Source organism: Cherax quadricarinatus, chromosome 97 (genome assembly GCF_038502225.1).
Source record: "Cherax quadricarinatus isolate ZL_2023a chromosome 97, ASM3850222v1, whole genome shotgun sequence".
Classification (NCBI taxonomy): Eukaryota; Metazoa; Arthropoda; class Malacostraca; order Decapoda; family Parastacidae; genus Cherax; species Cherax quadricarinatus.
This window is the reverse complement of record NC_091388.1, coordinates 3,555,423-3,577,499: the sequence shown is the minus strand read 5'-3', so window position 1 is coordinate 3,577,499 and position 22,077 is coordinate 3,555,423. Positions and strand designations below refer to the sequence as shown.

The following is a 22,077-nucleotide window of genomic DNA, read 5'->3' as shown; positions in this document are numbered from 1 at the left end:
CAGAGTGTACCACTAGAACACCTAGCATGGCTAGGCATTACAGAGTGTACCACTAGAACACCTAGCATGGCTAGGCATTACAGAGTGTACCACTAGAACACCTAGCATGGCTAGGCATTACAGAGTGTACCACTAGAACACCTAGCATGGCTAGGCATTACAGACTGTACCACTAGAACACCTAGCATGGCTAGGCATTACAGAGTGTACCACTACAACATCTAGCATGGCTAGGCATTTCGGGCAGACTTAAATTAAATCTTAAGTTGCTTTAGAGATGAAACCTAAGATAGTTACCCAGCATGAAGGTGGCAAATCCGTAACTTGTACAGTAAGTCCTCAGCTTACAAACACGTTGGGGACCTGAATTGTGTATAATATTCATAATACAGGAAGTCTTCAACTTATGAACACGTTAGGGACCTTTTGTAATACTGTACAGGTCCACAATCCTTTATCCGAAATTCTGAAATTGGAAAAGTTCTGAAAACCGAAGGTTTTCATGGAGTGTGGAGCATCAGTCATCTCAGTGCTGGGTCATGCTGCCATGTGGCAGCGTTCAGAATCATTCTGAACTTCAAAAATTTCTGAAATTTGAAACAATACTGGCTCCAAGGGTTTCGGATAAAGGGAAGTGGACCCGTAGTTGTGACTAGTATCCTTTCTACTAATGTTCTTTATTTAACACTTACACTTCTTTCTCTTTCATGTTTCTCACCACTATTGTATATTGATACATGATCATTATGGTTGAACATGTATACAATACCGACAAGATGAAGAATTAAGAGACATGCGCAACATATCTTTATTTGTAGACGTTTCGACATCCAGTGGCTTTATCAATACTAATTCATGGACATAATGGGAAGACTGGAGAACTGTATACAAAAGACGAGGTAATCAGTCCCTCAGCCTGGAATTAGTGTGTTTAGTCTGAACATAGATGCTAAAATGTTGTGTAGTTTTAAAAATAGGTTAGATAAATACATGAGTGGGTGTGGGTGGGTGTGAGTTGGACCTGATTAGCTTGTGCTAGTAGGTCTGATATTGTGCTCCTTCCTTAAGTGGATATGACCTAGACCTGGCCAGGTTGGGTCAGTGGCTTGAGCTAGTAGATGACTTGAACCTGCCTCGCATGGGCCAGTAGGCCTGCTGCAGTGTTCCTTCTTTCTTATGTTCTTAACACATCGACTCCAGGCTGAGGGACTGATTACGTCAAACTCCTCATCTTTCTCCATTCTTCTTTCTCCAGCCAGTGGCTGGAGAAACATTTCCACAATAAAGATTCCCAAATGTTGCACAAGTGTCTAATTCTCCACCCTTATGGGTGTTTCAATTTCCACAAATATAATAATGAAGATTGAGACACTTATGCAGCATATGGGAATCTTTATTCAGGAAACGCTTTGCCACACAGTGGCTTCATCAGTACAATACAAAGAGGAAGGCGTAAGGAGAGGAGGAGTATGAGGTAATCAGTCCCTCAGCCTGGAGTCGATGTGTTCAAGATTGATGGACTGAACACATTGACTCCAGGCTGAGGGACTGATTACCTCATACTCCTCCTCTCCTTACGCCTCCCTCTTTGTATTGGACTGATGAAGCCACTGTGTGGCGAAACGTTTCCTGAATAAAGATTCCCATATGCTGCATAAGTGTCTCAATCTTCAACTTGTCGGTTTTTCAAACCATTCATCACAAATATAATAATCATAATGCCGGGAGCAAGGGGCTAGTAACCCCTTCTCCTGTATAAATTACTAAATTTAAAAAGAGAAACTTTTGTTTTTCTTTTTGGGCCACCTTGCCTTGGTGGGATACGGCCGGTTTGTTGAAAAAAAAAAATAATAATAATCATAATTTTTACAGCTGCTGGTATGAAACACCTTCGAGATAACAACCTCGTTCACCGTGACCTGAAGCCCGGCAACATCATGAAGTTCATAGATGTTGATGGGTCGACAATATACAAGTTAACTGACTTTGGCGCAGCACGAGAACTTCAGGATGACCAACAGTTCATGTCTCTGTATGGCACAGAGGAATATTTGGTGAGACTTTCTCTTGTGTTTTGTTTATTATTGAAAAACAAAAAAGACACAATACCATGACTGGAACAATGCACAGATAACCCGCACATAGGAGAGAGAACTTTGTGGTGACGTTTCGGTCTGACTTTGACTACAGTGGACCCCCGGTTAACGATATTTTTTCACTCCAGAAGTATGTTCAGGTGCCAGTACTGACCGAATTTGTTCCCATAAGAAATATTGTGAAGTAGATTAGTCCATTTCAGACCCCCAAACATACACGTACAAACGCACTTACATAAATACACTTACATAATTGGTCGCATTCGGAGGTGATCGTTATGCGGGGGTCCACTGTATTTACAAAGTCAGTGTGACTTTGTAAATGATCCAAGTTAGACTGAAAGGGTGTCATCAGCTTCTGTCTCTAATATGTATGGGTTATTTTTGTATTTTCCTCTATTATTCTTTGATCCTTCATTCACATCTCTGTTAGAAATGAATCAAGTAATAACATTTGTGACCTGGACCTGCCTAGCATAGGCCAGTAGGCCTAATGCAGTGCTCATTCTTTATGTTCTTATGTTGGCAGAAAGCATCTGTTAATAAAGGTACCATTGTCAAGAATATAATGAAGGAACACTGCAATAGACCTACTGGCCCATACTAGGCAAGTCCTTCTCAAAGCCAATCATTTCCACCCACCTGATTTTCTAACCCTTTCCCAAAGTTACCCAAGAATTTGCTTCAATACCTCAGGTTCAAATTAAACCCAGCCCTTCTTACTTACATATTTGTGTGTGAAATATGAGTGTGAAATAGAAATTGGTTAAATGTTTTGCACTCTGGCATGATTGCTAGTCTGTTTTGTCTGTCTCATGACCATGTACAGTAGTTTATTTTTGTTTTAACACACTGGCTGTCTCCCACTGAGGCAGGGTGACCCGAAAAGGAAAAACTTTAACCATCATTCACACTATCACTGTCCTGCCATAGGGGTGCAGATATGACAGTTTAGGTGTTTCACCAAACAGCAAATATCCTAATCTCTCCTTCAAAGTGCAGGCATTTTACTTCCCACCTTTAGGACTCAAGTCTGGCTGACCAGTTTCCCTGAATCCCTTCACAAAATGTTACCTTGCTCACACTCCAACAGTTCATCAAATCCCAAAAGCCATTTGTCTCCACTCCTATCTAACACGCTCACACACGCCTGTTGGATATTCAAACCCTTTGCAGACAAAACCTCTTTTACACTCCTCCCTCCATCCTTTCCTAGGACAACTCCTAACCTGCCTTTCTTCCACTACAGATTTACACACATTCCAAGTTATCCTATTTTGTTCCATCATCTCTAAGTGACCAGACCACCTCAATAACCCCTCCTCAACCCTCTGGATAATACTTTAAGAAACCCCACACCTCCTAATCTCCAAGCTATGGATTTTGTGCATAATATGAGCACCAGACATTGCCCTCAGATATGACTGCCTCCAGCCATATTATTGCAACATTCACCACCTATACTTCATACCCATATAAGAGTGTTGGTATAACTTTACTCTCATACATTCCCCTCTTTGCTTCCACGGACAATCGTCCTTTGTCTCCACAGATTCCTCAGTGCACCACTCCCCTTTTTCCCCTTATCAATTCTATGATTCATCTCATCTTTCACAGACCCGTCTGCTGACACATCCATTCCCAAATATCTGAATACATTCACTTCCTCCATACTTCTTTTTTTTCCTCCAATCTGATATCCAGTCTTTCATTACCTAACTTGTTTGATTATCAAATGGTATACAATACCGACAGGTTGGTAGATAAGACACATAGGCAACATTTAGGCAACTTTATTCCGAAACGTTTCCTGCCTTTTTTCTGTACTTGACTGAAGAAGCCTACTGTGTAGGCGAAACGTTGCTTAAATGTTGCCTATGTGTCTTATCTACCAACCTAGCTTGTTTGTTGCCTTTGTCACCTCACTTGACCATAGAAAATTATGACTAAAATAATTGGCTATAGAAAATTATTATTGTTATCATTTTAAATGTGTTATTTTCCTTTCCAGCATCCTGATATGTATGAGAGAGCTGTACTCAGAAAGCCGGTGGGAAAAACATTTGGAGCCAGAGTAGACCTTTGGTCTATAGGTAAGACAAAGGTTACATATGTTTTTAGTATCTCAAGCAAGTATTTATATATACGTTTATGCTTGCCCACAAGCATGCACTTGTGTACTCGCCTAGTACTCACTTATTTGTACTCACCTATTTGTGGTTGCAGGGGTCATTTTGTAGATCTTGGCCCCACCTCTTCACTGATCATTACTAGGTCCACTCTCTCCCTGCTCCCTTAGTTTTATCATACCTTTTCTTAAAGCTATGTATGGATCCTGCCTCCACTACATCACTCTGCAGATTGTTCCACTCACCTATTTGTGGTTGCAGGGGTTGGCTCTCAGATCCTGGGGTGTATACACCTGGAAGTTAGATTAGTTAAAGTTTGTCAGGAAACAGGACAGTGGAAAAGTGGAAAAGCACCGAATATAATAAACAATGGGTCAGTTGAAACCCATTAAAAACATGGAATGCTGATAAGTGGGATCTGTATGTGCAGGATCCTCCTGTACTGTCTCTGAATTTATGTGTTATCAAATTTTATGAAGTCTGCCATTATTTGTTAAGAAACCAGGGAACGAGTGGGGTTTCAACCTATGGCAAGTGAGTTGTAAAAGTCCAGGCCAGGACGTCAACCAGCCAGCCAGCTGGTTGTAATAAGATTCATCCAAATAGTTGGATGAATCTTATTAGAGGCAGCTGGCCCAGTGGTTAACACACTGGCCTGAGTTCTAGCATTCACCATGGGTTCAAACCCCACCTGTTCCCTAGTTTGTTTTCAATCTTTTTATTATGATTTCGGACTTGAGTCCTGGAGATGGGAAGTACAGTGCCTGCACTCTGAAGGAGGGGTGTTAATGTTGCAGTTTAAAAACTGTAGTGTAAAGCACCCTTCTGGCAAGACAGTGATGGAGTGAATGGTGGTGAAAGTTTTTCTTTTTCGGGCCACTCTGCCTTGGCGGAAATTGGCCAGTGTGTTAATAAAAAAAAAAAATAACTCGTGAGCCATTTACTAAGAGTCTTGTGCAAGAATGGTATACAATATAAGAGTCTTATATTGGAAAACAGGGCTATTTCAGTATCAGGAAATCAGACTGTAGAGTATAATTATGAACAATAAAGACATCAAACTTGTAAAGTAAAATGAAAAAAAAAAAAAATATGTACAATGATCCATTTCCCGAAATTTTCGTGTATTGGCGGTGGATGGTGCATCTCTTCCCTTAAGGTAAACTTTCAGTCCACACAGTCAACTTGTTTTCTGTAATAACCTAGTTTATATGCTAACCTTTTTCTAATTCTTAAATGAATAAAACCTTTTTATAACTTCTGTGTTTAGAAAATTGTTTTCTTAAGACTAAGAATTCTATATTAAATTTCATTTTTGCAAATTGTGTATAAAAACATATTATGCCACATAATAAGCTATACAGGTGCTCCTTGACTTACGATTGTTCGTCGTACGATATTTTGACTTTACAATGGTGCAAAAGCAATAACTTTGGAGATAAAACTTAAGATAATTACCCAGCATGAAGACAGTAAGTCCCTAACTTGTATTCATTTATTGACTTTTCAACACTGATATTTATTTAAAGTAATTACAGTATTTGTTTTTTTACTTATTAAGTGACAGTAGTTATTTATTTACTTATTTATTTAGCATATATTTATAGGCGTGACTCTGTACCATGTTGCTACTGGACAACTTCCTTTTCGACCTTATGGAGGAAGACGTAACAAGGAAACCATGTACCACATTACCACTGAGAAAGCCCCGGGAGTTATCTCAGGTGTACAGACATCAGAAAATGGACCCATTGAATGGTGCACTGACCTTCCTGAAACATGCCAGCTCAGTCTGTGAGTCGCAGAATTTTGTGTTCATGCTATTGCTGTGATCTCCATGGGGAGGTGGAGAAGAATCCTTTCCCTGTAAGCCTTGCATGTTACGAGAGGTGACTAAAATGCTGGGAGCAAGGGGCTAGTACCCCTTCTCCTTTGTAAATTAGTATTCGTACATGTGAAAAAGGGCCTGGACATGCAGCAGGCATGTGTGAGTGTGTTAGATAGAAGTGAATAAAGACAAATGGTTTTTGGGACCTGATGAGCTGTTGGAGTGTGAGCAGGGTAATATTTTGTGAAGGGATTCAGGGAAACCAGTTATCCGGACTTGAGTCCCAGAGGTGGGAGGTACAATGCTTGCACTTTAAAGGAGGGGTTTGGGATATTGGCTATTTGGAGTGACATCTAAACTGCCATATCTAGGCACCTCTGCAAAGACAGTGATTATATGTGAATGATGGTGAAAGCATTTCTGTGTTTTTGTGTCACCCCACCTCAGTGGGAGATGGTCAGTGCATTAAAAAAAATATGCTGTATGTGTGTTATATAAGGGTGCATGGAGACAAGTGAATTTTGATGGACGTGTGCTGTTGGTGTGTGAGCAAGATAACTTTTATGAAGGGAGTGAGGGGAAACTAGTTAGCTGGACTTGAGTCCTGGAGGTGGGGAAAGCAGTTCCTGCAGTCTAAAGATGGACTGGAGATGTTGCAGTTGGAGAGTAATCTGATTGTGGTGTCAGCACCCTTCTTGAAAGATGGGAATTGAGTGAATACTGGTGAATGTATTTTCTTTTTTGGGTCACCCTGTTTTGATGGGAGACAGCTGATAAATTGAAAAAACTATGCTGCAAACAGGTTAACATTTCTGAAAAGATTTAGGGAAACCAGTTAGAGGGACATAAGTCCTAGAGGTGAGAAATACAATGCTTGCACTCTGAAGGAGGGGTTGAGGGTGTTACAGTTCAGAGGGACATATAAACTGTGATGTTAGTATGCTTCTGGCAAGACAGTGATTGGATGAATGATAGTGAATGTGTTTCCTCTTTTGTGGGTCACCCTATCTTGGAGATGGCTGGTGTGCTGGACTTGAGTCCTGGAGGTGGAAAGTACAGTGCCTGCACTCTGAAGGGGGATGTTGCAGTTTTTTAACTGTAGTGTTGGCATGCCTCTGGCAAGACAGTGATGGAGTGAATGATAATGAGAGTGTTTCTTCTTTTTCAGGTCACCCTGCCTTGGTGTGTTAAAAAATATATATATGAGGGCAGTGAGGGTTTCCAAAATAGAAAGTCAGTGTTAATCTTCGTAAAGTACAAAAATTTAATTAATACATAATTCATATTAAGCGCTAAACCCATGTGGATCATTCAGTACAAAACATCGTGGAGGCTCAATCCTCCGTCTACTGAGTCCGAGACACACATACTACCTGGTTGTGCTCACCTAGATGTTCCCCCTACCAAAAAAAAAAAAGATTAATAAAATCTTTTAAAACTGAGTATCCTTGATAGTTTTTATAGCAAGATGTAATTGAACTTTTTTATTGCAGAGGCCTAAGAAAACTAGTAACGCCCTTGCTAGCAGGATTGCTAGAAGTGGATCCTCAGCGAATGTGGAACTTTGAAAGGTTCTTCCAAGAAGTGACTATGATCTTGAGCAGGAAAGTTGCGTACGTCTTCCTGGTCAACAAAGTTCAACCACTCACTGTCTATATGGACCCAGAGCACAGGTACACTATTTCTTATTTTCCATATTCACTCCATTTTTTTTTATTATTTTTATTATTATCACACTGGCCGATTCCCACCAAGGCAGGGTGGCCCGAAAAAGAAAAACTTTCACCATCATTCACCCCATCACTGTCTTGCCAGAAGGGTGCTTTACACTACAGTTTTTAAACTGCAACATTAACACCCCTCCTTCAGAGTGCAGGCACTGTACTTCCCATCTCCAGGACTCAAGTTCATTTTTTTCTTCTCATTATTTCACATCTTTAGTGAGACACTTGTGCAGGAGTTCGGTATCTTTATTCCAAAAAAATGATAGCCAAGTGTTGCACGTGTCTCATTTCTCAATTTTCAGTTTTATAAAGCATTTTTGTTACATTATAGTGGTTGTCACGTTGTTTTTGCTTTCAAGGCTATAATCATGATTGCTACTGTAACTTACAGCTAGACTTTAAACAATAAAATATTACAAGGATCCCAGTGGAAATAAGTATGTCTGACTTTTGGGTTATCCTGGGTATTTACACATATGTTGCCATCAATGCTATGATGATATAATGATGATGATATACATACTACAGGAGATTCTCAAGGTGTCTGTGGGTAGAGGACTTACTGTACAGAGAATGATCACGGTCAGCAGGATTCAAACCCACACAAAGATGAGGATACAGATTTATTTCTTTGCAAAGGTTACAGTGTGTAATTACAGTTTTGATTTGTACAAAGAAAACCACTATCATGCCGGGACATTTCGGGCAGACTAATCTTAATGTTTAAAAACTACTAAAGTCTAGACAGTGGAGAGCAGTGCCACTCTCCACACTCGGGTGCGAATCCTGCTGACTTCGATCTTTCTCTGTATTTGTTACTATGTATGGTAATTGTACTTGTACCTAAATAAATTTAGTTTCTAACTTCTGTAGGCTTGAAATTTATAGAGCTTGTGTGTGTGATCCAGGGACAGGTTATACACAACTTGCTTGTAGCGGAATGAAACTTATGATGATGTTTTTCTCCGACTTAGACTGTCGCAACCCCCAATCCTGAGGTGTCTCCTGGTGTCGCAAAATTTAAAAAAAAAAAATGATTTTTTCTTATGAAATGATAGAGAATCTTTTCCCGATTGTAATGACACCAAAAAAACGAAATTTGATGAAAAACTGACGGAATTATGCTCTCGCGAAGTTAGCGACCTCGGCGCTGTTTACAAATCGGCGATTTCGCCCACTTTGAGCCCTATTTTCGGCTAATTCCATTGTTCCAGTTGCCCAGACTCATAGCTATTTCTTTAGAACTCCATGTTTTCTATCGATTGAGTACAAGAAACTGCCCATTTACCGATTTCAACTACCTGATAATGTGGTCAGAAATTTGCAATTTGGCCAATTTCACGAAAACTAAAAAATATGACAATTTCAAAATAAGGTCCAGAATGAACAATGCAGACATTCCTGGCTCTAAAATAACATTTTCTTTGTTCATCAGTCATGTCTCCAGGCCCCTCTGATATTACTCTTGCTTTCTATTTTGAATTTTTATTCAAACAAAAAATAGAAGACTTACTATTATGCAGACTACTGCAATACTGTAATAATTGTATAAATAACATCAACCCATTCATGACTGCATATTAGAATGGCTAGTTGGACATTTATTGGACAATGACATCATTTGTTTACTTTTGAACATCAGCAAAAATCAAACATTTCCCCTACTTTGAGCTCCATTTCTAGGTTCTTTTTAACATAAGAACATAAGAACATAAGAAAGGAGGAACACTGCAGGAGGCCTGCTGGCCCATACTAGGCAGGTCCTTTACAATTCATCCCACTAACAAAACATTTACCCAACCCAATTTTCAATGCTACCCAAGAAATAAGCTCTGATGTGAATGTCCCACTCAAATCCAACCCTTCCCACTCATGTACTTATCCAACCTAGATTTGAAACTACCCAAAGTCCTAGCCTCAATAACCCAACTAGGTAGACTGTTCCACTCATCAACTACCCTATTTCCAAACCAATACTTTCCTATGTCCTTTCTAAATCTAAACTTATCTAATTTAAATCCATTACTGCGGGTTCTCTCTTGGAGAGACATCCTCAAGACCTTATTAATATCCCCTTTATTAATACCTATCTTCCACTTATACACTTCGATCAGGTCTCCCCTCATTCTTCGTCTAACAAGTGAATGTAACTTAAGAGTCTTCAATCTTTCTTCATAAGGAAGATTTCTGATGCTATGTATTAATTTAGTCATCCTACGCTGAATGTTTTCTAACGAATTTATGTCCATTTTGTAATACGGAGACCAAAACTGAGCTGCATAATCAAGGTGAGGCCTTACTAATGATGTATAAAGCTGCAGTATGACCTCTGGACTTCTGTTGCTTACACTTCTTGATATAAATCCCAGTAATCTATTTGCCTTATTACGTACGCTTAGGCATTGCTGTCTTGGTTTAAGGTTGCTGCTCACCATAACCCCCAAGTCCTTTTCGCAATCTGTATGGCTAAGTTCTACATCATTTAATTTATAAGTACTAGGGTTATGGGCACTCCCAAGCTTCAGAACCTTGCATTTATCAACATTGAACTGCATCTGCCACTTTTCTGACCAAGAATAGAGTTTGTTTAAATCCTCCTGAAGTTCCCTAACATCTACGTTTGAATCAATTATCCTACCTATCTTTGTGTCATCGGCGAATTTGCTCATATCACTAGTAATTCCCTCATCAAGATCATTGATATATATTATAAACAACAACGGGCCCAAGACTGATCCCTGTGGAACGCCACTTGTTACAGATCCCCACTCGGATTTAACCCCATTTATGGACACTCTCTGCTTCCTGTCAGTGAGCCATGACTCGATCCACGAGAGCACTTTTCCCCCAATGCCATGAGCTGCCACTTTCTTTAACAGTCTATGGTGCGGAACTCTATCAAAAGCCTTACCTCTATTTCTATAATATGTTTTCCATTCTATCAAATGAGACCAAGAAAACGAGAATACAACCATAAATACTATACGAAAATAGACCACAAAGTCGGCATTTTAATTAAAAAAAACGGTCGGAGTTTTTTTTTCTCATTATGCACTGCGTTCTCCAGGATTTTTTTTATATGGTGCACACTGACCACACAGACCCATTCTCTCACATGTGGGCCTACCAGCTTTCTCCTGCTTGATTTGAAGCCGCTAGAATTTATGAGTATATATACGTCAAACACGGTACCTCGTAAGACGTATATATACGGCCGAGACAGTCAAAGGGTTAACCCTTTGACTGCCACAAGCCCCTCTCTGAAACTGTCATTCTATGTCGCAAAATTTTTGGAAAAAAAAAATATATTTTTTATGAAATGATGGAGAATCTTTTCCCAATGGTAATGACACCAAAAGTACCAAATTTGGTTGAAAACTCACGGAATTACACTCCCGTAAAGTTAGCGGTCTCAGCGATATATATGCATCAGCGATTTTGTCAACTTTGAGCCCTGTTTTTGGCCAATTCCTTTGTTCCAGTTGACCACACTCATAGCTATTTCATTAGAATTCCATTTTTTCTATCAATTGAGTACAAGAAACTGCCCATTTACCGATTTGAACTACCCAATAAAGTGGTCAGAAATTGGCAATTTGGCCAATTTCACACAAATTAAAAGAGATGCCAATTTCAAAATAGGGTCCAGAGTAAACAATGTAGACATTCTTGGCACTAAAATAACACATCCTCTGCTCATTAGTCATGTCTATAGGCCCCTCTTATATTACTATTGCTTTCTATTTTGATTTTTTATTCATACAAAAATCACAAAATTTACTATTATGCAGACTACTGCATTATTGTAAAAATGGTATAAATAATATCAGTGCACTAGTGAAAAAATATTAGACTCCCCAGTTGACGTGTATTGAATGTGTGATGTGATTTGCTTACTCTTGAACATTGGTAAAAATCGAACATTTCCGCTACTTTGAGCTCAATTTCAAGGTCGTTTTCATCACGAAACTAATCAAAATCATCTCTATTTCTGCAATATGTTTTCCATTTTATCACACGAGAACATGAAAATGAGAATACAACGATAAGTACTATACGAAAATACACCTCAAAGTCGCCGTTTTAATCCAAAAAACTGTCAGAGTTTATTTTTTCTCATTATGCACTGCGTGCTGCAGGTTTATTTTTATATGGTGCACACTGACCACACAGACCCATTCTCTTACATGTGGGCCTACCAGCTTTCTCCTGCTTGATTTGAAGCCGCTAGAATTATTGAGTATATATACGTCTGAAACACTGGCTTGTAAGACGTATATATACGACCAAAACAGTCAAAGGGTTAACTAGTATTGTTTTAGTCATAATGTTCTTTCTTTCTTTCAACACACCGGCCGTATCCCACCAAGGCAGGGTGGCCCAAAAGGAAAAACAAAAGTTTCTCTTTTAAATTTAGTAATTTATACGGGAGAAGGGGTTACTAGCCCCTTGCTCCCGGCATTTTCGTCGCCTCTTACAACACGCATGGCTTACGGAGGAAGAATTCTGTTCCACTTTCCCATGGAGATAAGAGGAAATAAACAAGAACAAGAACTAGAAAGAAAAGAGAAGAATACCCAGAGGGGTGTGTATATATATGCTTGTACATGTATGTGTAGTGTGACCTAAGTGTAAGTAGAAGTAGCAAGATGTACCTGAAATCTTGCATGTTTATGAGACAGACAAAAGACACCAGCAATCCTACCATCATGTAAAACAATTACAGGTTTTCGTTGTACACTCACTTGGCAGGACGGTAGTACCTCCCTGGGCGGTTGCTGTCTACCAACCTGCTAACTAGGAGTCATAATGTTGTGCCTTTTTTATTCTTTAGGGAAAGGTTTATGTTATTGGGACGTGCAGGCACCCTGTGGTCAGTTTGAAAACTATGAAATGGTCTCGTTGTCCATGCAATACCTTGAGAATGTTTCTTCTGATCAACTTGAAGCTTTCACCACCGGTGTATCCTACATAGAAGAAAGTTCAGATTGTTATTATAGTACACCTACCATCCGACTTACGACCGAGTTCGGTTCCGAGAAACTGGTCGTAAGTCGAAATGGTCGTAAGTCGAACTTTACTACTGAATATCAACAAAACATTTTTGTAATGACTTTATTTTATTGTTTTATTTTGGTATTTCATGTTTTACTTTACTTTTTATGTTGTTAGTACTGTATTTTATACTGTAAGGTTTAGGATAAACACTGTACACAACACAAATAGTTGTGTATTTCCCAGAAATTTGGCATAAAAAACACGGTTGTAAGTCGAGCAGGTCGTAAGTCGGATGGTAGGTGTATGTGCTATTTTTTCCATTATTTTAACACACCGACCATCACCCACTAAGGCAGGTGACATGAAAATGAGAAACCAAAGTTTTTCTTTTTTTTACATTTTGTAATTTATGTAGGTCAAGGGGTTACTAGCCCCTTGTTCCCAGCATTTTAATCGCCTCCCACAACGCACATGGCTTACACAGGAAGGATTCTTCTCCACTTTCCCATGCAGATGAAGGGAAATAATTAAGAACAAGAACTACTAAGAAAATAGACAAAATAGATAAAAACCCGCACATAGAAGCTTCTCTCTTCTATGTGCGGGTTATTTATGTATGTGTATACATATACGTATACATGCATATGTAGTGTGACCTGAGTGTAAGTAGAAGTAGCAAGATATACCTGTTGTCTTGTGTTTATAAGACAGAAAGGAAAGACTCCAACAATTCTACCGTTGTGTAAAACAATTACAGGTTTGCATTTAACACTCACTTGGTGGCAGGGTAGCGCCTCCCTGGGTGGTTGCTGTCTACCAGCCTACCACACACTATGTATGTGTTAATTTGTAAATTTTGTGTATATAATTGGGATATTTTTTGCATAGGATAACTTAATGGGTCATCTAAACTATGATGTCAAGCAGGCTTCTGGCAAGATAGCAATTGAGTGAGTGATGGTGCATATGTTTCCTTTTTTATTTTTTTTTTTACTGAAGAATGAGTTGCTTGATCAACTTCAAACCTTATATGTTGGTGCATCTTAGGAAAAGGTTTGGATTAACATTAGGATGAGTATATAGGGACACCCCACAAGATATACTAGATAGTGCAGAAAAAGTGCATGAATTATACTCAAGCAATGGTGGACAACAGTACTGGATAAACTAGACAAGGTAGGGAAACAACATGAGAAAATATTATGGATTATATAGTATGTCCTCAACTTATGACCATACTGAGAACTTTCTGTATTGTGTATGATATCGTCATTATATCATTATTGTTCTCGATGGGGAAGTGGAATAAAATTCTTCCTTCGTAAGTCATGCGTGTTGTAAGAGGCGGCTAAAATGCCGGGAACAAGGGGCTAGTAACCCCTTCTCCTGTATATATTAATAAATGTAAAAGGAGAAGCTTTCGTTTTTCCTTTTGGGCCACCCCGCCTCAGTGGGATACGGCCGGTGTGTTGAAAGAAGAAAGAAAAGAACTTTCGTTTTTCCTTTTGGGCCACCCCGCCTCGGTGGAATACAACTGGTGCGTTGACAGAAGAAGAAAGATCATTATTGTGTATAATTTTTTTTTTTTTCAACAAGTCGGCCGTCTCCCACCGAGGCAGGGTGACCCAAAAAAGAAAGAAAATCCTCAAAAAGAAAATACTTTCATCATCATTCAACACTTTCACCACACTCACACATTATCACTGTTTTTGCAGAGGTGCTCAGAATACAACAGTTTAGAAGCATATACGTGTATATATGTGTATATACGTGCATGTATGTGTATAATATCATTATTATATACAACACAGAAGTTCCCAATGTGTTAATAAGTTGAAGACATCCTGTATTACGAATATCATACATAATTCAGAAGGTCCCCGATGTGTTTGTAAGTTGAGGACTTACTGTTCTTAACAGTGTAGGAAAGCAACTTGGTATATGCTAGAGCAGTATACAAATAACCCAAACATAGGAGAAAGAAATCTGTGATGTTTTGGTCTGACTTGGACCACTAACTAGTGTGTGACTAGTCACTGCTTCAGTTTGGACTGAAATATCGTCGTAAGTTTCTCTCCTTTTTGCGGGTTATTTATATTTTGTTCCGGTCACAGTAGTGTGCCTCTTAATTCATAATGCTAGAGCAGGGTTTTCTAACATTTATTAGAGTGTGTATCCCAAACTGAATTTATCCTAACCTGTGCACCCCATCTCAAAATTTTTGATAGCAAAAACAAAGCTTGAACTAACATCCAAAATATATTGGTTGATTATTGTCTTTGATTCATTATACTATATTGTATAATTTATTGACATGTAATATTTAAGTGGAATTAAGGCACTCTCCATGGAGAAGTGGAGAAGAATCCGCCTTCTGTATGCCATGTGTACTGTAAGAAGTAACTAAAATTACGGCAGCAAGGTGCTGGAGAGTTTACCTGGAGAGAGTTCCGGGGGTCAACGCCCCCGCGGCCCGGTCTGTGACCAGGCCTCCTGGTGGATCAGAGCCTGATCAACCAGGGTGCTAGTAACACCTCCTGTATAAATTACTGAATGAGAAAAGAAATACTTTATGAAAGTGTTTTTTTTTTTTTGTCACCTTACCTCACTGGGAGACAGCCAGTGTGTTAAAAATTTTCTTGGTTAAAGTATTTGTTTACCGGAGAATAGTAGTATAAAATATAATTGTATTCTAGATAGTGTTCACGCAGCATCAGTTGGACAACTCTGTGCTAGAATAATGTAGGAAGCAGGTTCTTGTGTCTTGCATTGCTTGAGGTAGAGGATGCTGGGGTTAATGTGATAAGGGAGATTCCTTTTCTTGATTGTCAAGTTCAATACCCAATTTTCAACATATCTGTCAAAACAGGGCAACTGCCTGAGATATGGAAGACAGCAAATGTAGTCCTGCTAGCATTTTATACTTGTTGTTACATATGGTAGTTTTTTCTTGGGTGTCCTAATATAGGTATGTATTAATATTTCATTGGTCAAAATGTTCTTCAAATCTTGCAGCTTTCCCCTTCATATGGTATTATTTTTAAGAATATGTCAAAATCTACTATGCTTTTACTTTCATGGTAAGGCATTATAATGTGATAAAGAATACAATATATTTTGACATATTCTTAAGACCTGGGTAGTAGGTAGACAGCAACCGCCCAGGACGGTACTACCGTCCTGCCAAATGAGTGTAAAACAGAATCCTGTAATTGTTTTACATGATGGTAGGATTACTGGTGTCTTTTTTTCTGTCTCATAAACATGCAAGATTTTGGGTACGTCTTTCTACTTCTACTTACACTTAGGTCACACTACTCATACATGTACAAACATATATATACACACCCCTCTGGGTTTTCTTCTATTTTCTTACTAGTTCTTGTTCTTGTTTATTTCCTCTTATCTCCATGGGGAAGTGGAACAGAATTCTTCCTCCGCAAACTATACGTGTCATAAGAGGCGCCTAAAATGCCGGGAGCAAGGGGCTAGTAACCCTTTCTCCTGTATACACTACTAAATTTATAAGGCGAAACCTTCGTTTTTCTTTTTGGGCCGCCCTGTCTCGGTGGGATACAGCCGGTGCGTTGAAAAAAAGAAGAAAGAAGATCTTCTTAAGAATGTCAAAGTAGTATATGTTTCTGCTTTCATGGTATGGCATTGTAATGTGATACAGATTACTATATTTTCAGATATGAAGAACTGCAGTATTTAATCTGTGAACAGACGGATATGAACCCAGATAACCAGCTTCTCTTGTATGACAACAAGCACCTGAATGATGTTGTGGCTCTCGACCAGCCTGCTTCATCCTACCCTACTACAAACCCCAGAATGCCCATCGTTCTCTTCTCAAAGCAAGAAGACGATGTCACCTTAACCCTGCCTGAGTCACCAGGTAGGTGCTATGGTTTCTTTTGATAGTTTAGTAATTTGTGAAATTTGAGGTGACTAAAATGCCGGAAGCAAGGGACTAGAAAAAAAATATAACTGGTTATAAATGAGCATAATTTTCAAAAGGGGTGGACCGGTAAGCCAGCGGAAGGCCTCGGTCAGATGACCAAAAGCTCCAAAGGCGGGTCATCATCTGAATAAGACCCGCGTCAGGAAACATTTGTCCTGTTTCCTGACGAACCTTACCTAACCTAACCTAGCAAGGGACTAGTAATCCCCTCCTTCTGTATAAATATTAAATATAAAAGGAAAACTTTTAGTTTTCCTTTTAGGTAACCCTATCTTGGTGGGAGACAGCTGGTCCATTAAAAAATATATACAAAATCCGTAAAATTACTTGTGACTTTCAGCTGGTGATGGTAAAGAATTTAGTAGAGTTGTGTTCTGGCTAGTTTTCTTACAGCAGTTTTCAACAAAGTTGTCAGTACAGTTATCGTTTTCTTTGCAAAATCATTTGCAAGTTTTCTTAGTTTACATGAAATGTCTACAGAAGATTACAAGCAAGATACTGTATTTCTGCACACGTGTTGGCTGCTTGCTGGCCTCTCCACCTTGACACACACACACACACACACACACACACACACACACACACACACACACACACACACTCACACTCACACTCACACTCTCTCTCTCTCTCTCTCTCTCTCTCTCTCTCTCTCTCTCTCTCTCTCTCTCTCTCTCTCTCTCTCTCTCTCTCTCTCTCTCTCTCTCTCTCTCTCTCTCTCTCCCTCTCTCTCTCTCTCTCTCTCACTCTCTCTCACTCTCTCTCACTCTCTCTCACTCTCTCTCACTCTCTCTCTCTCTCTCTATCTCTCTCTCTCTCTCTCTCTCTCTCTCTCTCTCTCTCTCTCTCACTCACTCTCACTCTCTCTCACTCTCACTCTCTCTCACTCTCACTCTCTCACTCTCTCTCACTCTCTCTCACTCTCTCTCACTCTCTCTCACTCTCTCTTTCTCTCTCTCTCTCTCTCTCTCTCTCTCTCTCTCTCTCTCTCTCTCTCTCTCTCTCTCTTTTTAAGATTAGCCATCTGCTGAGGTATGGTGATGAAAAAACAGATCGAACACATTCACCATCATTCATTCAATCACTCTCTTGCCAGAAGCACACTAGCATCACAGTTCAAAGGACTTCTGAATTACAACATCCTCACTCCTCCTTCAGAGTGCAAGCTCTCTACTTCCCACATCCAGGACTGTAACATCCTCATCCATCCTTCAGAGTACAGGCACTGTACTTCCCACTTTCAGGACTGCAACATCTTCACCCATCCTTCAGAGTGCAGGCACTGTACTTCCCACTTCCAGGACTGTAACATCTTCACCCATCCTTCAGAGTGCAGGCACTGTACTTCCCACTTTCAGGACTGCAACATCCTCACCCATCCTTAAGAGTACAGGCACTGTACTTCCCACCTCCAGGACTGTAACATCCTCACCCATCTTTCAAAGTGCAGGCACTGTACTTCTCACCTCTAGGACTGTAACATTCCTCACCCATCCTTAACCCTTTGACTGTTGCAAGCCCCTTTCTGGAACTGTCATTCTATGTTGCAAAATTTTTGGAAAAAAGAATTATTTTTTCTTATGAAATGATAGAGAACCTTTCCCAATGGACGACACCAAAAGTACGTAATTTGGTCGAAAACTCACGGAATTACGCTCCCGCGAAGTTAGCAGTCTCGGAGACATATACGCATCGGCAATTTCGCCGACTTTGAGCCCTGTTTTGGGCCAATTCCGCTGTTCCAGTTGACCAAACTCATAGCTATTTCTTTAGAACTCAATTTTTTCTATCAATTAAGTACAAGAAACCGCCCATTTACTGATTTGAACTACCCAATAAAGTGGTCAGAATTTGACAATTTGGCCAATTTCACACAAATTAAAAAAGATTCCAATTTCAAAATAGGGTCCAGAATAAACAATGTAGACATTCTTGGCACTAAAATAACATATCCTTTGTTCATTAGTCACGTCTCTAGGCCCCTTTTATATTACTATTGCTTTCTATTTTGATTTTTTATTCATACAAAAAATACAAAATTTACTGTTATGCAGACTACTGCATTATTGTAAAAATGGTGTAAATAATATCAGTGTACTAGTGAAAGAATATTAGACTCCCCAGTTGATGTGTATTGGACGTGTGGTGTGATTTGTTTATTCTTGAACATTGGTAAAAATTGAACATTTCCGCTACTTTGAGCTCAATTTCAAGGTCGTTTTCATTGTGAAACTAATCAAAATTATTTCTATTTCTGCAATATGTTTTCCATTTTATCACGTGAGACCATGAAAATGAGAATACAATGATAAATACTATATGAAAATACACCTCAAAGTCGGCGTTTTAATTCCAAAAAACGGTCAGAGTTTTTTTTTCTCATTATGCATTGCATGCTGCAGGATTTTTTTATGTGGTGCACACAGACCCATTCTCTCACATGTGGGCCTACCAGCTTTCTCCTGCTTGATTTGAAACCGCTAGATTTTTTTTTTTTTTTTTTTTTTTTTTTAACAAGTCGGCCGTCTCCCACCGAGGCAGGGTGACCCAAAAAAGAAAGAAAATCCCCAAAAAGAAAATACTTTCATCATCATTCAACACTTTCACCACACTCGCACATTATCACTGTTTTTGCAGAGGTGCTCAGAATACAACAGTCTAGAAGCATACACATATAAAGATACACAACATATCCCTCCAAACTGCCAATATCCCAAACCACTCCTTTAAAGTGCAGGCATTGTACTTCCCATTTCCAGGACTCAAGTCCGACTATATGAAAATAACCGGTTTCCCTGAATCCCTTCACTAAATATTACCCTGCTCACACTCCAACAGATCGTCAGGTCCCAAGTACCATTCGTCTCCATTCACTCCTATCTAACACGCTCACGCACGCTTGCTGGAAGTCCAAGCCCCTTACCCACAAAACCTCCTTTACCCCCCTCTCTCCATCCCTTTCGAGGACGACCCCTACCCCGCCTTCCTTCCCCTATAGATTTATATGCTTTCCATGTCATTCTACTTTGATCCATTCTCTCTAAATGACCAAACCACCTCAACAACCCCTCTTCTGCCCTCTGACTAATACTTTTATTAACTCCACACCTTCTCCTAATTTCCACACTCCGAATTTTCTGCATAATATTTACACCACACATTGCCCTTAAACAGGACATCTCCACTGCCTCCAACCGTCTCCTCGCTGCTGCATTTACCACCCAAGCTTCACACCCATATAAGAGTGTTGGTACTACTATACTTTCATACATTCCCTTCTTTGCCTCCATAGATAACGTTTTTTGACTCCACATATACCTCAACGCACCACTCACCTTTTTTCCCTCATCAATTCTATGATTAACCTCATCCTTCATAAATCCATCCGCTGACACGTCAACTCCCAAGTATCTGAAAACATTCACTTCTTCCATACTCCTCCTCCCCAATTTGATATCCAATTTTTCTTTATCTAAATCATTTGACACCCTCATCACCTTACTCTTTTCTATGTTCACTTTCAACTTTCTACCTTTACACACATTCCCAAACTCATCCACTAACCTTTGCAATTTTTCTTTAGAATCTCCCATAAGCACAGTATCATCAGCAAAAAGTAACTGTGTCAATTCCCATTTTGAATTTGATTCCCATAATTTAATCCCACCCGTCTCCCAAACACCCTAGCATTTACTTCCTTTACAACCCCATCTATAAATATATTAAACAACCATGGTGACATTACACATCCCTGTCTAAGACCTACTTTTACCGGGAAGTAGTCTCCCTCTCTTCTACACACCCTAACCTGAGCCTCACTATCCTCATAAAAACTCTTTACAGCATTTAATAACTTACCACCTATTCCATATACTTGCAACATCTGCCACATTGCTCCTCTATCCACTCTATCATATGCCTTTTCTAAATCCATAAATGCAATAAAAACTTCCCTATCTTTATCTAAATACTGTTCACATATATGCTTCAATGTAAACACCTGATCTACACATCCCCTACCCACTCTAAAACCTCCTTGCTCATCCGCAATCCTACATTCTGTCTTACCTCTAATTCTTTCAATTATAACCCTACCATACACTTTTCCTGGTATACTCAGTAAGCTTATTCCTCTATAATTTTTACAGTCTCTTTTGTCCCCCTTTCCCTTTATATAAAGGGACTATACATGCTCTCTGCCAATCCCTAGGTACCTTCCCCTCTTTCATACATTTATTAAACAAAAGTACCAACCACTCCAACACTATATCCCCCCCTGCTTTTAACATTTCTGTCATGATCCCATCAGTTCCAGCTGCTTTACCCCCTTTCATTTTACGTAATGCCTCACGTACCTCCCCCACACTTACATTCTGCTCTTCTTCACTCCTAAAAGATGGTATACCTCCCTGACCAGTGCATGAAATTACTGCCTCTGTTTCTTCCTTAACATTTAAAAGTTCCTCAAAATATTCTCGCCATCTACCCAATACCTCCATCTCCCCATCTACTAACTCCCCTACTCTGTTTTTAACTGACAAATCCATATTTTCCCTAGGCTTTCTTAACTTGTTTAACTCACTCCAAAATTTTTTCTTATTTTCATTAAAATTTCTTGACAATGCCTCTCCCACTCTATCATCTGCTCTCCTTTTGCACTCTCTCACCACTCTCTTTACCTTTCTTTTACTCTCCATATACAGTGGACCCCCGCATAACGATGGCATCGCATAGCGATTTTTCCGCATAACGATTACTTTTATCGCAAAATTTTTGCCGCGCATACCGATTAAAAACCCGCATACCGATTTTCGTCCGAGACGCGTCCAATGTGCCCTCAGCCAGCCTCACATGTGCCGCTCCGTCCCATTGTTTACCAGCCAGCCTCCGCGGTAACATCCAAGCATACACTCGGAATATTTCGTATTATTACAGTATTTTCGGTGCTGTTTCTGGAAAATAAGTGACCATGGGCCCCAAGAAAGCTTCTAGTGCCAACCCTGTGGTAAAAAGGGTGAGAATTAGTATGGAAATTAAGAAAGATTTTGAAGGGTTTGGGGCTAACCCTGAGAAGCCTATGCCAGTTGTGGAATCCATTGTGCCTACTTCAAAGATTAAGGAAATGTGTGCAGAGTGGGTTGAACTGCAAACCTTTATAGATGAAAATCACCCTGACACAGCTGTTGCAAGCCGTGCTTGTGACTATTTCATTGACAATGTTATGGCCCATTTTAGGAAAGTCTTGAAGGAACGGGAGGTACAGAGCTCTATGGACAGATTTGTTGTGCGACAGAGGTCCAGTGACTCTCAAGCTGGTCCTAGTGGCATTAAAAGAAGA

At 39.6% G+C, this 22,077-nt stretch overlaps 1 protein-coding gene across 4 annotated transcripts in view; it reads left to right on the top strand.

Moving 5' to 3' along the window:
- IKKepsilon (I-kappaB kinase epsilon) overlaps nt 1–22,077 on the top strand; it is a 96,783-nt gene that overhangs the window by 27,238 nt on the left and 47,468 nt on the right. For all 4 annotated transcript variants that reach the window (XM_070105123.1, XM_070105121.1, XM_070105122.1 and 1 more), the window contains 5 exons: nt 1,873–2,054; nt 4,108–4,189; nt 5,833–6,019; nt 7,547–7,726; nt 16,468–16,673. In XM_070105123.1, coding sequence (XP_069961224.1) covers nt 1,873–2,054; nt 4,108–4,189; nt 5,833–6,019; nt 7,547–7,726; nt 16,468–16,673 — 837 coding nt within the window. The remainder of the gene's footprint in view (nt 1–1,872; nt 2,055–4,107; nt 4,190–5,832; nt 6,020–7,546; nt 7,727–16,467; nt 16,674–22,077) is intronic.